The 23,523-nt window shown below is 43.9% G+C and overlaps 1 protein-coding gene across 8 annotated transcripts in view; it reads left to right on the top strand.

Annotated features, from left to right (window-relative positions):
• Csgalnact1 (chondroitin sulfate N-acetylgalactosaminyltransferase 1) overlaps positions 1 to 23,523 on the top strand; it is a 310,215-nt gene that overhangs the window by 211,081 nt on the left and 75,611 nt on the right. For 6 of the 8 annotated variants that reach the window (XM_074055101.1, XM_074055096.1, XM_074055094.1 and 3 more), the window contains one exon: positions 14,120 to 15,042. In XM_074055101.1, the coding sequence (XP_073911202.1) occupies positions 14,415 to 15,042 (628 nt within the window). In that variant the 5' untranslated portion in view covers positions 14,120 to 14,414. Of the gene's footprint in view, positions 1 to 494; positions 629 to 14,119; positions 15,043 to 23,523 lie in introns of all 8 variants that reach the window. The other 2 variants (XM_074055099.1, XM_074055098.1) reach the window with 1 other exon arrangement.

Raw genomic sequence — 23,523 nt, 5'->3', positions numbered from 1 at the left:
AATTAGCTTGGATGTTGTGCTTGTAGTTATGCAAGATCTAGCCCTGTTGGGCGCTGACAGTATCCATCAGCAGGCAGCAGAGAGAAGTCCCCTGGAGGCAGTGCAGATCTCTGAGTAGGGGCACAGGGAGGGAACCCCCCCACCAGGACACACCTAGTAGAGCAGGTGAGGAGTGGGAGTGTGTGTAAGGAGCCTACCAAGTGGATTTGGCAGTTGGGGAAAAGAGCTGAGAGGGTAAGGCAGGTTGTCTGAACTGAGAACAAATCATTATTTGCACTGCGATTCCTATGTAAATAAAGATTTATTTTTCCCCATTATCATCTCTAAGTTGGTTTTCTCAAGCTAAACTCCTTTGAAATGTCTTTGGGTTCTCAGTATCAGTCATAAGGAAGATAAAAAGCTGTAATGGTGCCACCCACATTGAGCATTCACTTTGAACTCTGCCAAGCATTTGCAAATTTGTTAAAAGAAAATTGACATGACTTTTTCATCAGCTTTGCAATAGAGACTGGGTACCCTGGAAGGAGACCCTGGCCTGGCGAATAAATTGGATGAAGATCACAGCTTCTGTACTGAGAGGGGGTGTGACTGTGTTTCTGAATTGCTGGAGATAAAGTTGTAGCAAACAGTAAGTTATATGGTACATGGAGGCCTGGGGACGTGGTCAGTTTGTGTTGTGCACTATTTCTAGATTTACTTGTTTTCAGAGTGAGAGTCCTGGTCACAAGTCCTCTGGTGAGCAAGGTCTCTTTGTGCTTTCAGCGTCTTTTGTCTGATTTGTAAGGTGAGACAGTGAGATTTTTGACAAAGTTATGGCTTGTTATGTTTTTGCTTATGTCAGGCATCTCACTGAGCTAGAAACTTGGGAATAAACAAGTGCGAAGCTTTGGCAAGCAACTGTTAGTTCTCAATGGCTAAGAAAACTCCTTAAAAACATTATCTCATTATAAAACTCTTAACAGAGATAAAGCAATGTCCATGAACAGCTGAACTCTCCTTAGATTCACTGCTCCATGGGATAATTGCATTTGTATCAATATCAAAATCCATTAGCTTGGTTTTAAGAACAAAACCCCACATTTTCTTTCTAGATAGAGATAACTAATATTAAATAAGTAAGGATTATGACAGGCCTCTTGTATTTTCACCTTTCCCTGGGGTGTATGAAAAAGTTTGAAAGCTAAGAGACCGTCAGGCTAGGGGGGAAATGGAAAAAAAAAATTAGACATGGTTAACAAAATGGTGAATTTTAGAGTTATCTGGTTTCTTTCATTAAGATAATATGTATCCTTAATAGTGAAATTGGGGTGGGGATGGGGAAAAAACTTAATTAGATTTGTTGCATATTTTGTGTCCAAGAACATTTAGGTATTCTTCCTCATGTCTCCATCTCAACCTAATAAATAATATGTACCTTGAAAATCCCAGCAGAAACTTCTCTGATTCCTTTAGCCAGAAACAATCTTTCTTTCCTCTGGACTACAGCAATTTTATTTTTTTGTGGTGGGACTGGGGTTTGAACTCAGGGCTTCACACTTACAAAGTAGGCACTCTACCATTTGAGCAACACTTCCAGTCCATTTTGCTCTTGTTGTTTTGCAGATAGGAACTCACAAACTATTTGCCCAGGCTGACCTTGAACTACCATCTTCCTAATGTCAGCCTCCCAAGTAGCTAGGATTACAGACATGAGCCTCCAGTGCTCAGCCCAGCTGCATTTTTTGCATATCACTATGACTGATCAAATTCTCCTAACATCATAGCTTGTTTTACACATATTTCTCTCCTTGCCCATCACCCTTGTGAAGTCAGAGACCTTGCCCCACCCTTCTTTTATCACCTAGAGTTGTTGACATGGTCCCTTCCACAGAGTAAGCATTTAATACATATTGGTGATTAGGTGGATAAAAACATATAATTATAACATCAACTGAACTGCAGGAAAGTTATTCCATGTGTGACAAGTGGTACTCTAAGAATCCCACCTACCACCTTTCCAGCAAAGGGAGTCGTATGCAGGTGGCTTCAGAGTCCCAGCTCTTCTTCCACAACTGCCGGCTGCAGTGCAGGTCGCTATAGAGTGGGAGAGAACTCTCCGTTATTTTGTTCCTTTGAGATTCTTGCAGTACAGTTGTAATTTCAACAATTGTTGCAGCTTCACGCAGGTAATCAAAAGGATCATATTCCAATTGATCTTTTAGGCGGAGGCATTTTCTGCCCATCTCAGCTTTGAACTGAGAGCCATTATCTGTCAGGATAACAATGTTCAGTCAAGGGAGGGCATCGAGGAGGACCGCCCTCCTCTCACCAGAGACATCTTGAAGCTCAGTTGGGAAAGCATCGTTTATTGTCACTGGAAAGTTGTTTGAATCCCGGGAAAATGCCTAGTAGCAGCAGCTGAAAGTCGAATACTGGTGTAGTAAATCATGTCATTTTGAGCTGTTGGGAAATTGCAATTCAAAAATGTATAAGGAGGTCTTGAGAGTTCTCCCAAGTGGTACCTCCCGTCCTTTTAATAATGAGTTTGCGGGGCAGAATTTAGTGGAGTTGTGCCCAGGGACCTCCTAGTAGTCCTCGGGTGCAGGAAAGCTTGCTTTCTGCTTGCAGTCTCATGTTTACAGCTGTGAAACATGTTGACCTGTGACCTGTGTGCCCCCTCCATGCTGGGACACTGGACTGCGGCTTTCACATACACAGCCTTTTAATCCCCAGCATCCCTGGTAAGATCTATACCGCTCTATGCAAATTGGAGTTTTCTTTTCCTTTCCCTTTCTTGCCCTTTCCTTTTTACAAATAACCTGAGATTTGGTGGAGAGAGGGAGAGGATGAGGGTAGGAGAATTACAGCTGTCCCACACAGTATCCACGGGGCAGGGGTTCCAGGACCTGAACTGAGAGCAAAATGCATGGATGCTACACTGCACTGTTTGGGGAGTAAGGATACATAAAAACACCTGTATATACTCAGTGTGGGCAGTGTCTATGGTAGGCTAAGAGTACTTCTATTTTAAATTTTGGGAGGTGCAATTTAGACACAACAGACTGGGAGTCTTGAGTTTGGGGTTCTTGTTCTCACTGTACTTTTAACTTTGCATAAACCTCAAATGTTTCTTGAGGTCAGTTTGTCTCCTTAGTAAAATGGTCTCAGTGCCATGCTTGTCTCTCTGATATGGTTTTGACCTTATTTTGGCTCACACTAATTGAAAATGCACTTTGTCCCAGGCACTATGCTGCTGGCTTCACATGTAATACCTCATTTACTAAAACCAAGGACTTTGTAGGGTAGGTTCTTTTGTATCTGGGAGACAAAGGCTGAGAGAAACCTAGTAATGCAGGACTCAAATGGCCTGACCCCAGCTCTCAATTCCTGAACTATATCACTAGGATAAAAGGAGCCCTAAGAAATGAAAGGTTTAGAGAATGAGAGCAAACAGACAGGGAAGTCTTATCAAACCTTGGGTGTTGGCAAGCCAGGTGCTTGCCTTGGCAGAATTTGAAGAATGCAGGCAGAGTTCTCCTGCCAAAGTCATCCCCTCACTGCCTGTCACTCCTGCTGGCAGCGCAAAGTTGGCATGTTCAAAAGCAAAAGGTCCTTCCTGTAGACCTTCAGCTCTGTGTCTTGTCATCCTCAGAGGCAGCTCCATTTTCTGAGCCATGCAAGCTAAATTCTAGGCCCAGTGTTGGTGGGTGTGATCCTTCTCCTCATAAAGTGAGTCCCCAAGTCCTTGGATTGTGGTGTCCAAGAAGTAGCTCCAGAATCCCTCCTCCTCCTCTATCTTTAGTGCTGTGGCCTTGATTTAAGTCCTTCCTGTCTCTGAATAAGAACCTCAAATCTGGTGTTCCATCACCAGTCTCTCCTCTTGTCTAGCACTGCCCACGTGCTAAAATTCAGTCTTGATTACGTGGACTCTCTTGTTTAAAAACTTAGACGCTGACTACCCTTTGCCAATGGGATAAAGGTGAAATTCCCTGCTGTGACATAAGGTCCCTTTGTTATAAAACCTCTCCCAAGGCCTCCCTCTGCCCTCTTATGCCCAGGCAAGATTCCTTGAATAAACACCATACATTTCCAGGTTAACCCTGTGTATCTGTGTCTTCCCTTTGTAACACACCTGTCTGTCAAAACACAGAGTAAGTGACAGAGAAGAGTGCCATAGTGATGAAGAGCTCAGGCCACAAAGCACACTGTCTGGTTTGGAAACCTGGTCTTGGGAACGTAACTAACCTCCATCTGAACATCTTTATCTGTAAAATGACTGCAATGTTAATTGAACCTGTCTCATAGGAGTTCATCAGAATGGGACAGAAAGAGCATGTAGTGTGAGGAGGAGGATGCAGAGATAATGGATTAGTGAAGTGCTATACTGTTGAACAAAAACAAATTTGGATTAAATTCTGTGTCATCTCTGTATGCACAAACAGGACAAGGTTACTGCAAATAACTTTCTTCAAAGCCATCATATTCTGACATGTTTTACCTAATGCCTTAATCATAAATAGTTACCCCTTAGCAGGGATAGTTGGCCCAATGGGTTGCCTGCGGGTGTCAGATGAGAAAAACTGAAGCAACAGCAGGAGGGAAACTCACAGGATAGGTGGGCTGGGCCAGAATCTTAGAGATACTGTTTGCAATATTAGGGTTTTTTTTTTTACCCAAAATCACAATGCATTCTGCATTTATTTGTTATTGGATTTCCCTTATTAAATTTGTGTATATTTTTTGTTCTGTTTCCATACTCAGAGAGATGCAAAGAGAGAAGTTTTTGTTGATCAAGCTTCACAGGGTTTCAAAACTAATTCTGCACAATGTGTGCTTTCTCCAACCCTGTTATATAATCGCCACTTTCCAAAAGAAAGCCCCTCATTTTTGTGCCAATGTCTGCCTTGTAGGTGGGGAAGGAAGAGGAAGCCTGAGAACAGTTAGGCTGTTTATTTTGTCTTGAATAAAAGAAACCATTTCGTTCTTAACTCCTCTCAACTCACGCAGCCAGCAAAAGCTGTCCACCTGTCCACTGGTGTGAGTGTGGCCCCCTTCAGTTTGGGATGGTCCCAGGTGTCTTTTTTGGGGGGGACATGTTGGTGAAATGAGAATCAGCTATGCTGGCTTCCCTCTCTCATGGGATTAGACCCCAACAGGCTGACTGATGCTGGGATTGGGGGTGGGAGGCCAGAAAGCCATCCCTTGGGAAGGATGACACACCAGTGGTTAGGTAGTTACAGATGCCCGAAGAAACAGTCTTTCTTTCTTAGGTGTCACTCACTGCACCACAAGAGTAGTGATGTCTGAGACTGAGCATGAAGGGTGGTGGGGGAGGACTCCTGCATTTCCACTCCCACCTTCTGGCCAAATCCTGAGTCTTCCCTTTTTTGAGTCTGTAATCTACAGGTTCTCTTCATAGGACTTGTCCCATTTCTACATGTACCCGGCTTCCCTGTTCTTTCTCTTGACCTGCTTGGGGACATCCCCTTCTCCTTTGCTCCTTTCATTTAATTCTGTATACGCTGAGTTGTTCTGTTTGCTGTGTAAAATGTAGTTGACTGAAGAAGGTCATTGTGATGGTGTTTTAGGATTTGGGGGCTGGTTGCTGTGTGGGCACTGTATTAGCTCCTTGTTACTCTAACAGATAACTGAGACCATCAGCTTTCAAAGAGGAAAGATTTAATTTGGCTCACAGTTTGGAGGATTCATCCATGAGTGGTTTGTCTTGTAGCTTTGGGCCTGTGATGAGGCAGCATATCATGGCAGGAGCACATGGTTGTATAAAACCATCCACCTCATGGCCAGGATACAAAAGAGATAGAAGGATGAAAAACAGTCCAGGGACCCAGTAGTCCCTTTAGGGGCCCACCCCCAGTGACCTGAACACCTTCCACTAGGCCCGTCTTGTGAGGGTTCTACCACCTTCCAATATTGTCAAGCTGGGAACCAAGACTTTTAACACACAGTCTTCTGGGGGACATGCCAGATCCAAACTACTGTAGCAAGTCACGACGCCTCCTAAACCTGTTACCTAGTCTTGGAGAATGAAGATGGATGGCTCACCACTGAGGTTATGATGAGGCTGAAGTAAAACTGCAGGTAATGCAGAGGACCCAACTATCATTCTTTACCGGTACTTTGCAGAGCCCCCACTTTTACGAACAGGGTCACTTCCTGTGACTGAGTGAGCACTTTTCCCTCTACAGTGGGCTCTACAGACTACTTCATGCTGGTTGAAGTGAGGCTTTTGATACAATTGTTTGTTATCTTCCACTTCCCGTCCACTATCCGCTGACAATACAAGACATGTGCCTCATTTTAGAGTTCTGTTTTCCTTCTCTCTGTGTTGGTTTTCACTGTAAATGAAGTTGAGCCCAATTCACCCGGAGCCACCTGAGCCTTTGCAAGGGCGTATGTGGTGTGACTCCCACTCTGACCTCAACTTGCAGGTGATATTCACCACTCAGCAGCTCTGCCTATAATCTGGGCAGGGACCCGTGCTTATTGCTTAGCTAGAAGATACTTGGGTGGGGAGCATTGCTCACTTGTAATTAGTCCCTTCCTGGTTAATTAATACTGTGCATTTCCCTGTAAATGCTCTGTGCTGAGTGACCTTAGGACTCAATTGTCCCAGGTGCTATCTTCCCTGAGTCTCCACCGGCACCAGGCTGGCTTTGACTACACAGGAGGATGCTAGTCTGACACATGGTTACATGGCTCTTTGGCAAGAGAGAATTCCTAGTGTGCCAGCCATCATGTTAACTGACCCAGAGTTGTCCTCTTTTTCTCCTTTCAAAGAACATCTTCAGTCGATTAAAAATTTCACTTGCCAGGATGCCTTTTAATTAAGATGTCTTAAATCTGATGTGTGACTCTCAGCTTCTGGCCTCTGTTCAGAAGCACTTGAAAGTTGCAGAGATATTCTGTCCTGGCCCTAATTGTGGGGCCGGAGCAAGGCTCATAGCCCCATAGCTGGGATAGACATTGCATATCAGGATAGTGTGAGTTTGCATAACCAGTGATAGGTGTGGAAATACAAATTACAGCTAAATGGGGAAATAAAAACTTACAGGTAGAGAAACAAAGCTTCAAGCCACATTTGAGGGGCCATGAATGCTTGTCATGAGTTTAGAAAGTGGAAAATTATCATACATTGGGTGCAGAATGAGGAACAGATCCCAGCAAGCATTTGGGTTATCAAGGGTGTTGGATGGTATAGCCTACTGAGTAAGATCATGGGTTTAAAATTAGCTAGCTGGAGCTGGACCCAGCCACTTGCCAATTGTGCACACCTTAGACAAGTCACTTCACTATTCTAAGCCTCAATTTCCTTATCTTGAATTGGGATAATAAGACTTAGCTTATGGGATTGTTTTAAGAATTAAATGAGATAATGTTTGTAAAATGCTTAGTAATTGCTCACTAAGTGTTTGTAATTATGTGCAATAGGCTTTAAGGATTCTCACTTTGTCAGTACTGGGGCTTGAACTCAGGGCCTTGAGCCTGCTAGGCAGGTGCTCTACCACTTGAGCTGCATCTTCAGTCCCTAGAGTTCTCCCTCTGTGGTGCAGCATGGTTCCTTCAGCAGCATGGCTGCAAGAGCCCCACAGCACTGACAGACCAGGCAATCTCTCCACAGGATCTCAGCCCCTGGCTTGGCCTGCATCTGTGCTCAAGACATCTTCCTGCTGGGAAGAGAAGAGCAAAGAGAAGCTGGATCTGTTTCCTGGCTTTTCCATGTGTGCAGTTGTGATTAATCTCTGTGCCTGCCTTTTCTGATTAGGTGAACCCAATTTGTTTTTGTCACATTTCTCTTGTCCTGCATCCAAGCAAGGAAACTGGAATCAGGATGAATTTTTAGGAGACCAGCTTTGAGTTGACGGGCTGGAGTGCACCTTCCAGCTTGGGGATCTCTGACTGAAAAGTGATCAGCCAACCTGCTCCATTGGGCCGCATCTGTGCTGGGCACTGGAGAATAGGTGCAGAGTGGTTGTAAGGGGGACCTCATAGAGCAGTCCTCAAGGGGCATCTTGAAGCCTTGTCCCAGTCTTCCCAGTTAGGAAGGAGAGGAAGAGAGTTCCTAGCAGAGGCCTCACATGCCCCAAACGGTCATGCGACCTAAAAGCAGAGGTTGGGGATCCTGGATGGAGACAGTGGGGTCCAGAGGAAGGAACATTACTATGAAGCTGGGGTCCCCTGAGGAATGAAGAAGCAAGACAGTAGCCTGGCATTGTGGCTGCTCCCTGGACTCAGTCATAGCAAGAGCTCTGTCCTGTGGAAGCTGTAAGACAATTGGAGTTCAGTGTCTGGGGACCTAGGATGGTCCATTAGAGTAAGAAAATATTATTTTAAAATAATATTACACTTCATTATTTTAGGGATTTTTTTTGTAAATACATATTACAACAACATTGTAAAACTTGCCTGTAATTTATAAATGAATGCCTATAAATATATATATATATATATATATATACATATATATGTACACACACATGTATGTTACTTGTTATCAGAAAAAGAAGTGTTTTTAGACAAATGCCCATTTCTTGAAAGTAAAATCTTGAAAAGTTTTGGAGGCAGGTATTGTGGCAGAAAGTATAAACATGGGTTTAAATCCTGGTTCTATAGCACAGGTTGTATGGCGTGAGGCAAGTCATATCACAACCTGAGCCTCAGTTTCCCAAACTGAGATCTGATAATAGTAACATGTTTTTACCTCACAAAATTATTGTACCATAGGAGATAAGGCTTACTAAGTAAAACATAAGTGAAAAATTACTGTGTTGTTTGGAAAGCAACATTTTATGTGAATCTGAAATCTGTAACCCTATAAGCTTGTTATTTATTTATGTGTAACGGATTATCCCAAATGTAAGAATTTAAAGTCACAAAGATTTATTGTCCCTAGGATCTCAGGATTAGACAGGAGCAGCTTAGCTGGGTAGTGCTGGTTCAGGGTCTTTGATAAGGTGGCAGTCAAGCTGTCATACCCAGTCTTCTCAAGAATTGAGTGTTGCTGCAGAATCCACTTTCAGCTCTCTGGTCGTTGTTGGCAGGCCTGCTTCAGTTCCCTGCTGGCTGTTGGCTGGAGGCTTCAGTTCCTCACCCTATGGGCCTCTTCATAGGACTGCTTACAACATGGCAGCTTGCTGAGAGAGAGAGACACTCAAGACAGAAGCTGCAGTCTTTTATCACATATTTTTACAAGTGGCATACTGGCTCTTCTGCCATATGTTGTTGGCCAAGCATATTAAGCCCCTAGTACAGGTGAAATAAACATACAGAGGTATAAATACCAAGAGGCAGGATCAACGGGGGACATCTTAGAAGCTGGCTACCACATCTGTATAAAGAAATTAAACTGAGATGCTGAGGTGGAGGGAATTCTAAATGAAGCCATATGTTCAAATATAGTTCACAGTGTCAGCTTTATATCCATTTGGGATGTAACTCTGAAAAGAATCATTGCACGTTGCCTTGCCCTTTCCACATCCACCCAGGGTGGTGTCTTTATGCGTGAGATGTGACTTGAGTATATGTGCTATAGGTACAGCTAATCCTTTGACTGGAGATTTGCTTCCTTGCTGTCAAAGAGCACACTGTAAGTTCCAGAGTGGAACAAACTTGCACAGTGGTGTTGGGGCTTTGGTCTACCACTTCCTGACTCAGTAGACACTGCTATTTCTTTCCTCCATCTCTTGGCTATGCCTGCTCACCGGGTGGAGATGTCTTGTAGAATTTATTGCCACTCCTTGAATAGTTTCCTTTATCACTCACAAGGCTTGTCATTGTACTGTGCAGTGCTGCCTGACGTGGTCTCTCTGTCAAGCTACCATCTTTTCTGCCTGCCGCTGACCCTGACAACATTTCATCCACAGGGCTTGTCCTGCAGTCCTCCATAGTTTATGAGTTTCTAGTGGACATGAATAGTCACATCTTGGCATGTTCTCTGGCATAGTACTCAGCTCCTGTGACCTAAATGTCCTCTGGGTGGACACTGGGTGTAGGTGAAATATTTACACCCTTCCTAATAACAACTTCTGTTCCAGTCGAAATTCTGATGTCCACTGACCACATCTGGGTTGAGCTGTACGTTCCAAAAGAAACTTAGACCTGTTTTGGTTTTACCTTCTAAGAGCTTCTACTCGAAGATGAATTGATAAACAGTACTTGTGACTGCTTGTGTATCTTCAAAAATACTGATGGTTCCTATAATTAAGTTATTATTTTAAAATGTATTTATTTAATTTTTCTTCTGAACCCTTCCCCTCTCACTATACAGTAATAGGTGGGAACATGACATTCACACTTTTATTATATGTTTTTACATTTACTCACATGTGTATACATTGTTTGGGCTACCCCCACCCCCGGCCATCACTCTCACCCCCCCACTTCCGGGCAGCAGAACCTGTCTATTTTTAAATGGCATTTGTCTGTTTGGGGCTTGAATTATAGTTCTTTGAGAAGACCTCAAAGAGTCTTATATGTATGTCCCATATGTGCATATAAGTTTGCTGAGGTTAGAATTTGTGCTTGGCACACTTTTTTCTTCTTCCATAACTTCTCATGCAGTACACTGAACATAGCAGGTGCCTGATGCCTACTTGTTACATGAATAAAGAGAATCCTAGATGGAGAGGACTGTTGACTCAGAACCTTTGTTGGGTCATTGCTGTGTTATTTGGAGATTGGGGGTGGGGGGAGTCCCAAATGTTGCCTAGTTTGAGTGGATGACAGAGCTGTTTGCCTAACTTCCACTAGGAATCTTGAGAAACTCAGTCCATTGCTGGACCCCTTTGCCATGGGCCCATTCTGTTCTTCAGATTCACTGCCGTAAAAGCCCAGGAAGAACCATAAATCCCTTAAGCAACACCTTGTCTGTATATTTAGTGAAGAAAGCTCTTGGGAGCTTGTGGCTCAGTGGTAAAGCAATTGCCTAGTATGTGCAAGGTCCAGGGTTTGGTCCCCAGTACTGCAAAAAGAAAGAAAAAAGAAAAAACTCCTAGGATTGTTGTGTCCTGAAGAGGATGGAACCCTGTCTGCACTAAGAACCCTTTTCTACTCTGAGAGTTCTTAGTCTTGTTCAGCAGGCTTAGATCAGGATGAACACTAGAAAGCACTGCTCTGCAGCAATGCTTTCCCCTCACAAGGGACCATGAAGAAGCCTCCTCTCCATCGTGTCGCTGCCTTGAGGTAATCGGAATGGCAGTAAAGCCACTGTACTTCATGTCTCCTTCAGTCCAGCCAGTCAGTCCAGTGTTCCAGACCTGGTGCATCACAGAACTGCCCTGGTAGTGGTGGTGTGGGGGGTTGGTCAGGGATAGGAAACTGTTGGGCAAAGCAGCCAGCAGGATGAATGTTTACAAATGTAAGTGGCATGAGACTTGAGCAGAAGGATTTTCAAGAAGTAAAACACAGATACCCACAACTCTTCCTCCAAAGGTCCCCGGACTGGTAAGTGACAGGGACATCCTCTTCCTCGCCACTCCTTCTCTGTTCCCCCAAACTTCCCAACAGACCAAACTAGTCTGAAAATCTGAGTTCCTTGCCTAAGTTTTAAAAATAGTAGCGCAATGCTGCTGTAATCCTATAAGGCTGTACTTTGACTGTCATCTCCAACTTGTAGTGGTGGGTAATTACAAGATGCTGTTCATCTGCAAGTCAGGTAAACACTTTATAAATGTTGAATCCAGTTTTCCAACCCCTTTGCCTAGACAGGGGGATTGCACCATGCCTTTGTGGTTCATTCAAGTGTCTTTCCTGAAGGTGGCAGAGCTGGTAAAGTGGCGTCCACTCTTAAGAATGACATCCTGTGTTGCTAAGTAAAAAGCCTGACTTCTCCACAGAAGCATGAACTAGAAGGAGGAGCGTTCTGCCTTCAGCAAGCAGACTCTCCTCTGTAGTATATTAGCCTGTGTACTATAGCCAGTCTTTGCTTTTGATTATGGATTTGATTGTTGGGATCATTAGGAAATATTTTGTCTGTTAAAGGATGCAGTTTTGTTTCTGATATACATTATCTTCCCCCAGCATTTAAAAGGAAAAATTCATCACTATTTCTTTGGCAGCAATCTTTGGCTTTTTGCTGTTTCTTTTTAAAAGTCCATTCTCCCTAAAAACTGGATTTTACCTCCTCCTTTTCCTCTTTTCTCTGAAGCATGGAAAACCAAATAACCTTGAAATTTATACTAGCAAATTTCAAAAGCCAGAGTAGACTTTAATGGGACTTATAGAACACAACAAAATTATATTCTGTAGTTTTAAATTTCTTTAACCACAGTCTTAATACATTACTTCACTTAACCAACATGATTTCAATCTATTATGCAAATATAACAATAATTCCATTAAAAATCTGGTAGTCAGATTGCATATTTTAAGTTTCTGCTCCATAATAAATTGTGTTGAATGTTTCAGTTTTTTGTTTTTTGATTTTCTTATTTTGTCTTTAATGGCCATCTATTTAAAGAAAAAGTCTTCACTAGTTATTTAACACTTGGATACAATGAGTTTATCTTAGAGATTTCATTAAAAGCAGCAAGGTGCCCAAAGACCAAAGCTGAGATGTTTTTAATCACAGAATTATAGTAATTATACAAATCCCAAGATTTTCATCAGATAGAAAAGGCTTCTAGAGCTAAACATGCACTTTAAACTTACCATTAATAACTGTGTATTGTTCTAAATTATAGTAGAGAGACTCTTGGGCCAAGGGAAGTACTACAGAGAATATTGAAGAGCAAATGTGTTGAATTTTTAAGGAAATGGAGAAATGAACTATTTTGGTAGTGGAGTGCCATTGGTAAGAGGCCATCTTCCTTGGTGATAGAAGACAACTGCCATGTGTGAACACAGACCATAGCAAGAGAACATCTGAATTATATCAGTGAGCCCAGGACCCTTACCATGTCTTCAACATAAGGAGAAAGACAACAGCAGCCTCTTTCCTCCTGGGGTCCTGGAGGTGCTAATTGACTGGGCTGGGTTCTTCCCATCAGTAACTTGGACAGAATACCAGGAGTGAGATGACTATTAGCCCAGAATCTAGATTTCTGGGTTCATGAAGACTATAAAGAACAATTTACCCATCATAGGGATTATTTAAAATATCATTTTCATAAAACTGACCTGTTTTTAAGCAAAGTAATACAGAGAGATACATCTAGGAAGGTTTCAGAAAATGTCCCTAATTTTTTTTTTATTTGATCTATTTTTACTGATTGATGATTGATTGATTTCTGACTAAGATAATAGGGGCTTAAAGAAGGAAGCACACTGAAAGAGGGATATGACACAGAGATATCCTCCATAGTAAAGCAGAAAGGAAGGGTACCCATGGGGAAATGGGGGTGACTGGTCAGGCTGGTTCCTTCCTCCTTTGTTATAGGGATTTGGAGTTGAGCTGCAGAGCTGGAATAAAGACATCCTTAGGATTTGAGTCCTGTCAAGATAGTATTTCTCTTCTCTGTTCTTCTCCCAATCTCATCCCTACCTATGGTAAATGCATCTTCCCTGTCTGCAAGCAGGATAGCAGAGTCAGGGAGACCAGCTTTCCGTGACCCCTTCTCAGTGTGTCACCATCCACATGTATTACTTGCATATTTGAACCTCAGAGTGCTTGCCCATGTCCTCATCAGCAAGATTGGAATCCACTCACGTGGTTCTCAGGCCTGTCCAGAATGAATTCACACAGATGTGTTTTCCTGATGGCTACTCCTCCCTGTTGGCTAGGCCCTGGCTGAGAAGTCCCCTGCCTGCAATTTTAATATCATTAAAGTTGTGTCTTGCCTTTTTAACCATCAAAACGTGTACGGTTATGGAGAATTTACAAGAAAGAGAAAAACAGAGGGAAGTAGAAATATTCTTCATCCTTCCACCCAGAGAGAATTTTTGTTCTCTCACTTGGCCATATTTCCTTCCAATCTTTTCTTGTGTCCTTTATCTTTATATGTGTTCCACTGCAGACACACGTTTTTTTCTGACTTGCATAAACATGTACCAATACTTAATCATCTGTTATAAGCACTTTCCATAAACCTTGGGGAAGGCCTCTTTGACTATGAATTGCCTGTAGGGATGGAACACAGGGTGTTGTCATCTTCATCAAATGTACCTGTCCTTTGTGTTTTCCCAGGTCCCCTCTTGTCTGCCGCACACCGGGGCAAGGCTAGGATGGGAATGAATGGCAGACTTGGGAAGTTCTGTCCAACTTGTCGCTTCTGCCTTGAAGATCCTCCCTCGGAAGTAGGAGAGCTGTCTGGTGTGGTAGCTGACTCCAAGGGGAAGGTGAAGTTCTAGACGGCCATGGATGACAGCAGAACCGGGCCCAGACGCACGCTTGCGGCGGTATAGACGCGGAAGCCATTGGGTGGCGGCCTTGGCGCCCTGGGATGCAGTGTGCTGGACGCATGGCCTTTGCCTGAGTGACGATGGTCCGGCGCGGGCTGCTGGGGTGGATTTCTCGGGTGGTGGTTCTGCTTGTGCTGCTCTGCTGCGCCATCTCCGTCCTCTACATGTTGGCCTGCACCCCCAAAGGCGACGAGGAGCAGCTGGGGCTGCCCCGGGCCAATGGCCCCACGGGGAAAGAAGGCTACCAGGCAGTGCTGCAGGAGCGCGAGGAGCAGCACCGCAACTATGTCAGCAGCCTCAAGCGACAGATCGCGCAGCTCAAGGACGAGCTGCAGGCGCGCAGCGAGCTGCTCCGCAGTGGCCAGGACCAGGCCAGCGACGCGGCGGGCCTGCGCCCCGGCCCGGGCCCCGCACCCAAGGCCCAGGCCGACCTGCTGGCCTTCCTGCGCGCACAGGTGGACAAGGCCGAGGTGCAGGCTGGCGTCAAGCTGGCCACCGAGTACGCCGCTGTGCCCTTCGACAGTTTCACCCTGCAGAAAGTGTACCAGCTGGAGACCGGCCTGACCCGCCACCCCGAGGAGAAGCCCGTGAGGAAGGACAAGCGCGACGAGCTGGTGGAAGCTGTGGAGTCGGCCTTGGAGAGTCTCAACAGCCCTGCGGAGGGCAGCCCCAATCAGCGGCCCTACACGGCCTCGGACTTCATAGAAGGTTGGCATGCTGGAGAAGGGAGGAGGAGGAGGTCGGGGATGGCGATGTGGCAGCCAGAGAAAAGCACCTGGGGACCTCAAAGCCCAGGCAGGTTCCAGCTCAGTTGGCTCTGGGATGGCGGCTGGCTGGCCAGTTTTATGGGAGCCACACCAAAGGTGTCTCGTGGAGTTTCATTTTTCAGACACATCTGTTTCTACTTAGTCTCTCTTGGAGACCACAGTCAATGAGTGCAGTTTCATTGTTCCTTGGCAGAGAAGGGAGACCTTCATGCTTTCATAAGGAGAGGGGAGAGGAGGAGAGAGGAAGGGAGGGGAGGAGAGGGAAGGGAAGGGAAGGGAGAAAAATATAAACATAACACTTTGAAACCCAAGTAGGATATGATAGGCAACTTTCATTGAACCCTTCTCTCAGGCGCTTCTGGGAACTGGACCTAGTTGTCAGGCCCAGAGAAGAGCATATAAGCACAGTGCCTGTAGGTGACTGTGAGGGGCCCTGTTTGAGGGACTTTTGCATCTATTAATTCACTTCTCCCTCAGGAGGACCCCATTAGGGGATGAGGAAATGGAGGGATGGATTGATTAAGTACAAACTGAAGTTGCTTGGCAGCCAGTGGCAGAGCCAGGATTTTAACTCAGCAAGTCTGACTCCAGGGCACATGTCCAGGTACCATGCTGTGTTGTGTAGCTTGTCAGAGCACATGAGTTGGACTGATGGCTCATTTTTTTCATTGGCAGGAGACAGCCTAGTATTGCATTGAGAATATTCATTAGTATCTTTTCATTAATTTATACATTGTTACTGGCTCAAAAATCATCTAATACATTTGTTTTTTGCTGTGTTGGGGATCAAACCCAGCGCCTTCCACATGCTAGGCAAGCACTTTACCACTTGACATTTGCCCCTAGATCTTTCTTTAGATTTTACTTTAGAGACAAGGTCTTACTGCTACCTTTGCCCTGGGCTGGCCTCAAACTTGATATCCTCTTACCCTCGCCTCCTTAGTAACTGAGATTTCAGACATACACCACCACACCCAACTTGAACGAATGATTTGGGAGAAGCGGTACCTTCCAGAACATCTGCTTCCTTTTCCTCTTTCAGAGGAAAATATATTTCTTGCCCAGAAATATAGTCGTGTCCACATAACCCCACCCCTCCTTTTTAGGAAATTGTTTCCTGGGTCTACAGGTGAGACAGACTGTCCTTAGTCACAATAAAAATCCTCCTGCTGCTACTTACGCCTGTTCTCTTTGGGCACTTATGATTTTTTTTTCCACTTTATATGTGAACCATAAATTCATGGAGTTTTAATGCAGCACTGTTTTTCATATACCTTAGAGCCAGGTAAAGAAATCATTTATGAGATCAAGCTGTTGGTGTGAGGATTTTTTTTTTCACTTGTTTTGTATGAGATATGAAAAATGCCTAGCACCTTCAGCCACTCACCAGTGTAATAACAAGCATGTGTCGTGTACCTAATAAGAGTTCAAAATATAATGGTGATAAAACATCACGTATTATAGTGTTTTGCGGTTTATGAAGCAGTTCCACATAGATTGTCTTAATAGCTGACCCTTACCCAGGGAAAATCATTAAATGTCACTTTAAAAATTCCCGAATGCCTCTAGCCCTGGAGAAGGTTACATAGACCTGACCACATCCAAGGCAAGTTGAAAAGAACTTGATTACAAATCAATGCCTGGAATGTTTGCCCTTGTTATTTTCAATCTGCCTTCATTTCTGAAATCTCTGTCTGCTTCTCTGTCTACAATGTCCTATTGCATAGGCCTATCTTTCTTAATCAGCAGTGACACCAGTCTTTTGTCCCTGTGTGTATTTGCTCTGAGATGTAGCTGACTTTCTGTTACAGACACTGTCTTCAAACTACCCATGTCATTTTCATTGTGCAGCGTACAGCTGATACTGTAAAGGCAGATTGATCCATGTGCACCTCCCAAATGTGGTGAAAGCCTAATCAACTATTCTCATGTGATAAGTAAATACAGACAAAACACTTTAAGTAGTTGCACAGATTGTACAGTTATAAACATCACAGGTTATTTAATGTTTAAATTTTCATCTGTGATAACAGATTATGAAGGCAATCTTAAATTCACAGGAAGCAGAGCATATCGAAAGTGCAGTCAGAGAAAGCTGCAGGGTGGTACAATTAAGTTCAATATAAGGAAGAAAAAGATTGATAGTTCAGAACCAAGTGGGATTCCTGTCACTACAAGAATTCTATCATTGGCCAAGTGCAATAACACACACAGGTAATCCCAGAAAATTGGGAGGTGGATCTAGGAGGATGGCCATTCAAGGACAGCATGGGCAAAAAGAGAGCAAGACCTGACCTCAAGGAGCAAGCTGAGTACGGTGGTTCATGCCTGTAATCCTACCTCTGAAGGAAGCAGAGGTAAGGGATCTCATCCAAAACTGGTCCTGGGCAAAAGTACAAAATGCTATCTGAAAAATGACTAAAGCAAAAAGGGCTAGGAGTGTGGCTAAAGTGATAGAGAGCTTGCCTACCAAGTATGAGGCCCTGAGTTCAAACCCCAGTACAGACAAAAAAGGAAAATAAACAAAAGAATTCCCAGAGGGTTATACCCCATGATTCTTGGTTCAGAAGTTGCTGGACTGAATTACACTTAAGGACCTTTTTAATCCTGTCTCAATATTCTTCAGTCTAGTCCTAGCTAAGGCCAAAGAAGAGGATGGAAAAGTTCTGATCTGAGAACTCTTTTCTACAGGAGTTAGGGTGAGCAATAAGGATTTTTTAAAGGTGAGATAGAACTTTAAAATAACTTATTTGCATCTCTAAATATAAACTCAGAATGATCTTGTTTTATGTGTGAAGTTTTATTACTACAAAGTCTGGAATAATTCATCTGAAGTCTGGGAAATTTTTAGGTTAGAAGCAAAAGTATTCCACACGCTCACAGAATCCTAATACATACATTTGCTGAGCCCCAATCGGTATGATAAAGATGGAAATTCTTTATGCCTAAAGAAATAATAATAAGGCTAGGTTTGGTGGCACATACCTATAATCCCAGGAGATCAAGAGTTCTAGGTCAGGCTGGGCTACATAACAAGACTGTCTCACAAACAAGGAAAACAAAGAAAGAATAATAAAGCTACGTCAAACATAAAGGTAAAGGTAAGGCGGATGGCATGATGACATCAGCATCGGACACTGTGTGATTTGCACCAAGGCCCTTAAACTCCTTGAGACTCAGTTTGCTCTTCTGTCAACACAAAACTTGATGTGCGTGTCCTTCACAACTCCCCCAGCTCCAGACTCTCTTATCTGCAAAGACAAAACACTGCTTTGACGCCTTTTCTTCTCAGCTTTGGCAAGCAACCCTCTCTGAGGAGTGCCCTGCCATGCACTCTCCTGCGTAACCTGGGACAGGTCACCTTCCCTAAAAAGGAGTGATTAGGATAGATTACTTACAGGGTCTGATTTGGCCATGGTGACTTGGCACTTCTGTACAGCTTATCTAACAAATTAGACATTTATTGACTATGTGATTTAATTATTTGTTTCTAAAACCCAGGGAGAGCAATATTTGCCTCCTTTCCCTGGTTGTTTTCTTGGCACTGATTTTTTTTGTTGGAGTCTTACATAATAGCATTAATTTTTTATGACCATCTGGGAAAAGAAGTAAAAGTGGAGAGTGGAGCTGTGATCAGGTCCTGTGCCTTCGGATGGCTGACTGTTTCCAATTCCTCTCTTTCTGTTTGGAGTTTAGTTATTCCTTCAGTACAGGATACACACACCAGCATTGAAACCTAAATGACCATCATTTGCCTTTGCTTTCATGTTTTTCAGTAGAGCATTTGGACATAAGTTTGACATCATTCCATAAAACAGTTTAGCTTTCTGAACTGTTCCTCTTCTGAAATCCAAACCTCTGGCAGTGGGATTCATATGGGAGCCATTAGTGTCCACTGTCTCCAAGGCATTGCTCTCTGCCACAAGCCTGTTCAGCTCACCCTCCTGCAGCTCCTGTGGAACCAAGTTATGATCTGCAAGAAAGTAAAGGTTTTGAGGACACCGTGGCTGGAGTTTCTTCCCCTCCAAAATACAGGTTCTACAGTTGTAACAGAATTAAGAGGTTAGGGCCAATAGGAGGAGGTCAGGCCATGGTGGCTCCTTCCTTTATTAGATGGTGCTGGGGTTTGAACTCAGGATATCACACTTGCTAGGCAGATGCTCTCCCAATTGAACCACAGCCCCAGCTCTTTTATGCTTTAGTTATTTTTCAGATAAGGTCTCACACTTTTTGCCTGGGGCTGGGCTGGGATCACAATTCTCCTACCTTCTTAAAGTCCCACATTAACTTGCATAAATTTTTAAGCAGGCCTGTGTGGTGTCAAGCTTCTCTCTCGCCTCACCAGTCTCCTCTTTCCTACAAACTTTCTCAAATTTCTGCATCTGTTTGCTGATGTTTCAATTTCCTAAAAGGAAGGAGAAATGCTTTTCTTTCCAAAATTGGAGAAAAGATGCTTAAATGCAAATAAGGGACTTGAGGCTACACTTTGTAGCATGAATTCTTCCAGTGGTGATGGTGAAAAAGAAAGTAGTCCAACCTTGGATTTCTTCCAGTGGGCGGGAATCCAACCCCCAGCCCATGCTAGAATCAACGTTCTCTTGTTGCAGAATGTTTGGAAATCCCTGATAATTTTTGAATAACTGGCCCATTATGTACTAGGCTCTGCCACCTATGTGGCTGGTCCCACCTCTAAAGTTGAGCGAATAGGAGGGAACAATAAAGAAAAAGGATGATGGAGTTAGAAGCTGATACAGTTCTAACACCTTTGTGGAGGTCCATCTCTGTTGACCTTTAGTGGACTGGAGCACATGGAACCTGTATATGGAATATTTTGTCCTAAGTCTGAGAAGCTGGCAAGTCTGTTAGGATGATTTTGTGATTGGCAATTTTATTATCCTTACTTAAGGTAATTTAGTTCCCAGGGGATATTTAAAAACATGAGATGTCACTGTTGTTCCTGGCTTATGTTTCACATTTAAGAACATGTTGTATTGAGGGTCTGGGGGTGGATCTTAGTGATGGAGCACTTGCTTAACATGTGGAAGGCAGAAGGTTCCATCCTCAGCATTGCCCCACCCCCCCAAAAAAAGAAGGGAAGGAAAAAGAAAGGGAGGGAAAAGAGGGAGGGAGGCAGGAAGGAGAAAAAGAAAGGAAAAAGACATGTTATAAGCAGGAATTTGTGATGCTATGGGATTGCCAAGGTGGAAGAACTTGGCTTGGCTGAAGTAGTCAGGAGGGCCCCATGAAGGATGGGGACCTGAACTGGGGACTTACACAAGTTGGAAGGACACATGCTCTGTATGAGTTGGGGAGGCAGGCAAAGGCTAACTTCCCATGTGTGGTGCATCTGATGGTGTGACAGTGCTGTTGCTCAGGCTTTATCCTACTCATCCACACTGGGTAGGAAGTGGTATTTGTAGGAGAGGATCCATGGTTTCTAACCTGGTCTCCCATGTTTCTTCAGTTAGGGCTGTGGATGGGGTCCTACTCTGAGGATTGATCAACATGTACACCTGTATACCTGCTCTGTGTACAGAATGTCTCCATCTGTCTGGGGGAGAAAGAAAGGAGGACAAAGCCAGGTATTAGTCCTAAAGGACCCAATAGCCTCCTTACCCAGGAAGACAATGCAGTGCATTGGGATTCAGAACTGGTGGATGCCAGCAGGATGGTCAGATTGGAGGAGGTGGGACCTGAGTTGGACAGAATGACTTGAGAATAGGATTAAGGTATCAGGTTAGGAGAGAAACCAATATCACCAGCAAGCAGGACCTGAGAGTCACAGGGTGTGATGCTCATGAGGACCTTGGGAGCCAGGCACAGTATGGTGTATCTCTTAGGTGCATCATAGTTAGAAGATCCTTCCTGGGAGGCAGTGAGCTCAGCTCTTGGGCCCTTGCTGTGAGTACCTTGTGCTGAAACAATTGCAGCTTCCCGGAGATCCAGTGGTCAGTGATGGCAATAAATGTGTTTGATTCCAGCTGATCACATGTGTGCCCTGGGCCTTATTTCCCACATGTCACAAACACATTCTTATTTAATATCTTTATTTGGGAAGAGAGTTCCTATTATCTCTATTTAGTCACTATGTTACCATGTAGGGCTATAGGCTCTTTTTCTCCTGCAGATAAGAATTAAGAGACAGGAAAATTGTGAGAGTTTAGTAAAGATTTATTGGGAAACAGACAGTGAAAGTAAAGCAAGGGACTTCTCCAACAAGAAGAGCACCCAGAAATCAGTAGTCTGCTGACTTCCTCTGGAATTTTCCCTTTTAAGATCCTCCGTTTGCCCTCCCCTAGGTGGCATGGGGTATACCTTCCATTTCAGTTGTCCTGGGCTTCCGTCACCCTCTGCCCACATGGTCTTTCCCTGTCCCTAATTGGATCCCCCACCTGTGAATGTTGCACAGAAGTTGAGGGGTCCCCCAGTACCAAGATGGAGAAGCTCCTGGGTCACCAGTGTCACGTGGAATCCACCAGCCACATGGAATCTGCCATCTTTCTGTAACTGCCTGTATCCTACTAGCTGTCCCTCAATTGTGGAATCTGAAGTTCAAAGAGGTTAAGTAACATCCCTGAGGTTGCCCAGCTGGTGAGTGACAGGACCAAGATCCTAGAGCCTTAGCATTCAACCTCTTACTTTGCTACCTCTCGTGCTCTGAGAGTGTCTGACTAAATATGCTCCTTTCTGATTCAGGAATGATGAAGAGAAATCTTCATCAAACAAACACGCTCAAGGCATTCTTCCCTGAGAGAGGTTCCACACTGGGGAGTTGTATAAACTTTCTTGGGAAGAAGTTTTGATCAGAAGAGAAAGAAAAACACAAGATGCTTGGGGAAAACAAAGAGAAAGCAGTCCAGGAAGAAGACTCTGAAGACAAACTCATTAGCTTCACCAAGAGAGGAACACGCAGTGTCATCTTAGTTCATCTCCTGCTGCTGTAACAGAATACCACAGGCTACATAGTTATAAATACTTTAAGTTTAGTTGGCTGGCAGTTCTGGAGGCTGGGAAGTCCACAAGCATGTTGACAGCATGGATGACATCAAGGCCTCCGAGATGCATTGGAACATAGTAGAAGGGCTAATTAGCATGTGTGAGACAAAGAGAGAAAATCTGGTCCAACTCATCTTTTGTTTTTTGTTTTTTTTATCATTCCCATTTTTTTTTCATTTTTCTTTTATTATTCATATGTGCATACAAGGCTTGGGTCATTTCTCCCCCCTGCCCCCACCCCCTCCCTTACCACCCACTCCGCCCCCTCCCTCTCCCCCACCTCAATACCCAGCAGAAACTATTTTGCCCTTATTTCCAATTTTGTTGTAGAGAGAGTATAAGCAATAATAGGAAGGAACAAGGGTTTTTGCTGGTTGAGATAAGGATAGCTATACAGGGCATTGACTCACATTGATTTCCTGTGCGTGGGTGTTACCTTCTAGGTTAATTCTTTTTGATCTAACCTTTTCTCTAGTTCCTGGTCCCCTTTTCCTATTGGCCTCAATTGCTTTAAGGTATCTGCTTTAGTTTCTCTGCGTTAAGGGCAACAAATGCTAGCTAGTTTTTTAGGTGTCTTACCTATCCTCACTGATAAGCTGTTGCTTTTATCATGTGCTCATAGTCCAATCCCCTTGTTGTGTTTGCCCTTGATCTAATGTCCACATATGAGGGAGAACATACGATTTTTGGTTTTTTGAGCCAGGCTAACCTCACTCAGAATGATGTTCTCCAATTCCATCCATTTACCAGCGAATGATAACATTTCGTTCTTCTTCATGGCTGCATAAAATTCCATTGTGTATAGATACCACATTTTCTTAATCCATTCGTCAGTGCTGGGGCATCTTGGCTGTTTCCATAACTTGGTTATTGTGAATAGTGCCGCAATAAACATGGGTGTGCAGGTGCCTCTGGAGTAACAGTCTTTTGGGTATATCCCCAAGCCAACTCATCTTTTGTAACAGGAAACTACTCCTGACAGAATGGCATTAATCCATTTGTGGTTCCACAAATCACTTCTTAAAGGTCCCACCTCTTAATATTGTTATAAGAGCAATTAAATTTCAGCATGGATTTTGAAGGGCACATTCGAACCACAGCCAGTGTCTGGGAGCCTTCAGTATGAAAAGCTGTGTATAAACTGCTCAGACACTGATTTCTTTCAAGAATCATGGCAGCATTCTGGACAAAGACAGAGGCTTGGAAGAGTCGGGAGAAAACACTGAATTCAGAATACCCTGTTGCCTTCAGTTAAAGAGCTGTGTGGCTTGTCAGTTCCTTAAGAGCAGGGTACTTACACTTTGGTTTTATGCTCAGTGCAAGCAGTCCTGGAAGATGCCACCATCTCATCCCAGTCTTCCTTCTCAGCTTCTTTGCCGCTGCCCCTTCCACCCTCTCCTCCTGCCAGTGAATGATCACTCTTTCT

Source organism: Castor canadensis, chromosome 14 (genome assembly GCF_047511655.1).
Source record: "Castor canadensis chromosome 14, mCasCan1.hap1v2, whole genome shotgun sequence".
In the NCBI taxonomy this organism is placed as follows: Eukaryota; Metazoa; Chordata; class Mammalia; order Rodentia; family Castoridae; genus Castor; species Castor canadensis.
The sequence above is the reverse complement of the archived record's forward strand: the minus strand, read 5'-3'. Positions and strand labels throughout refer to the sequence as shown.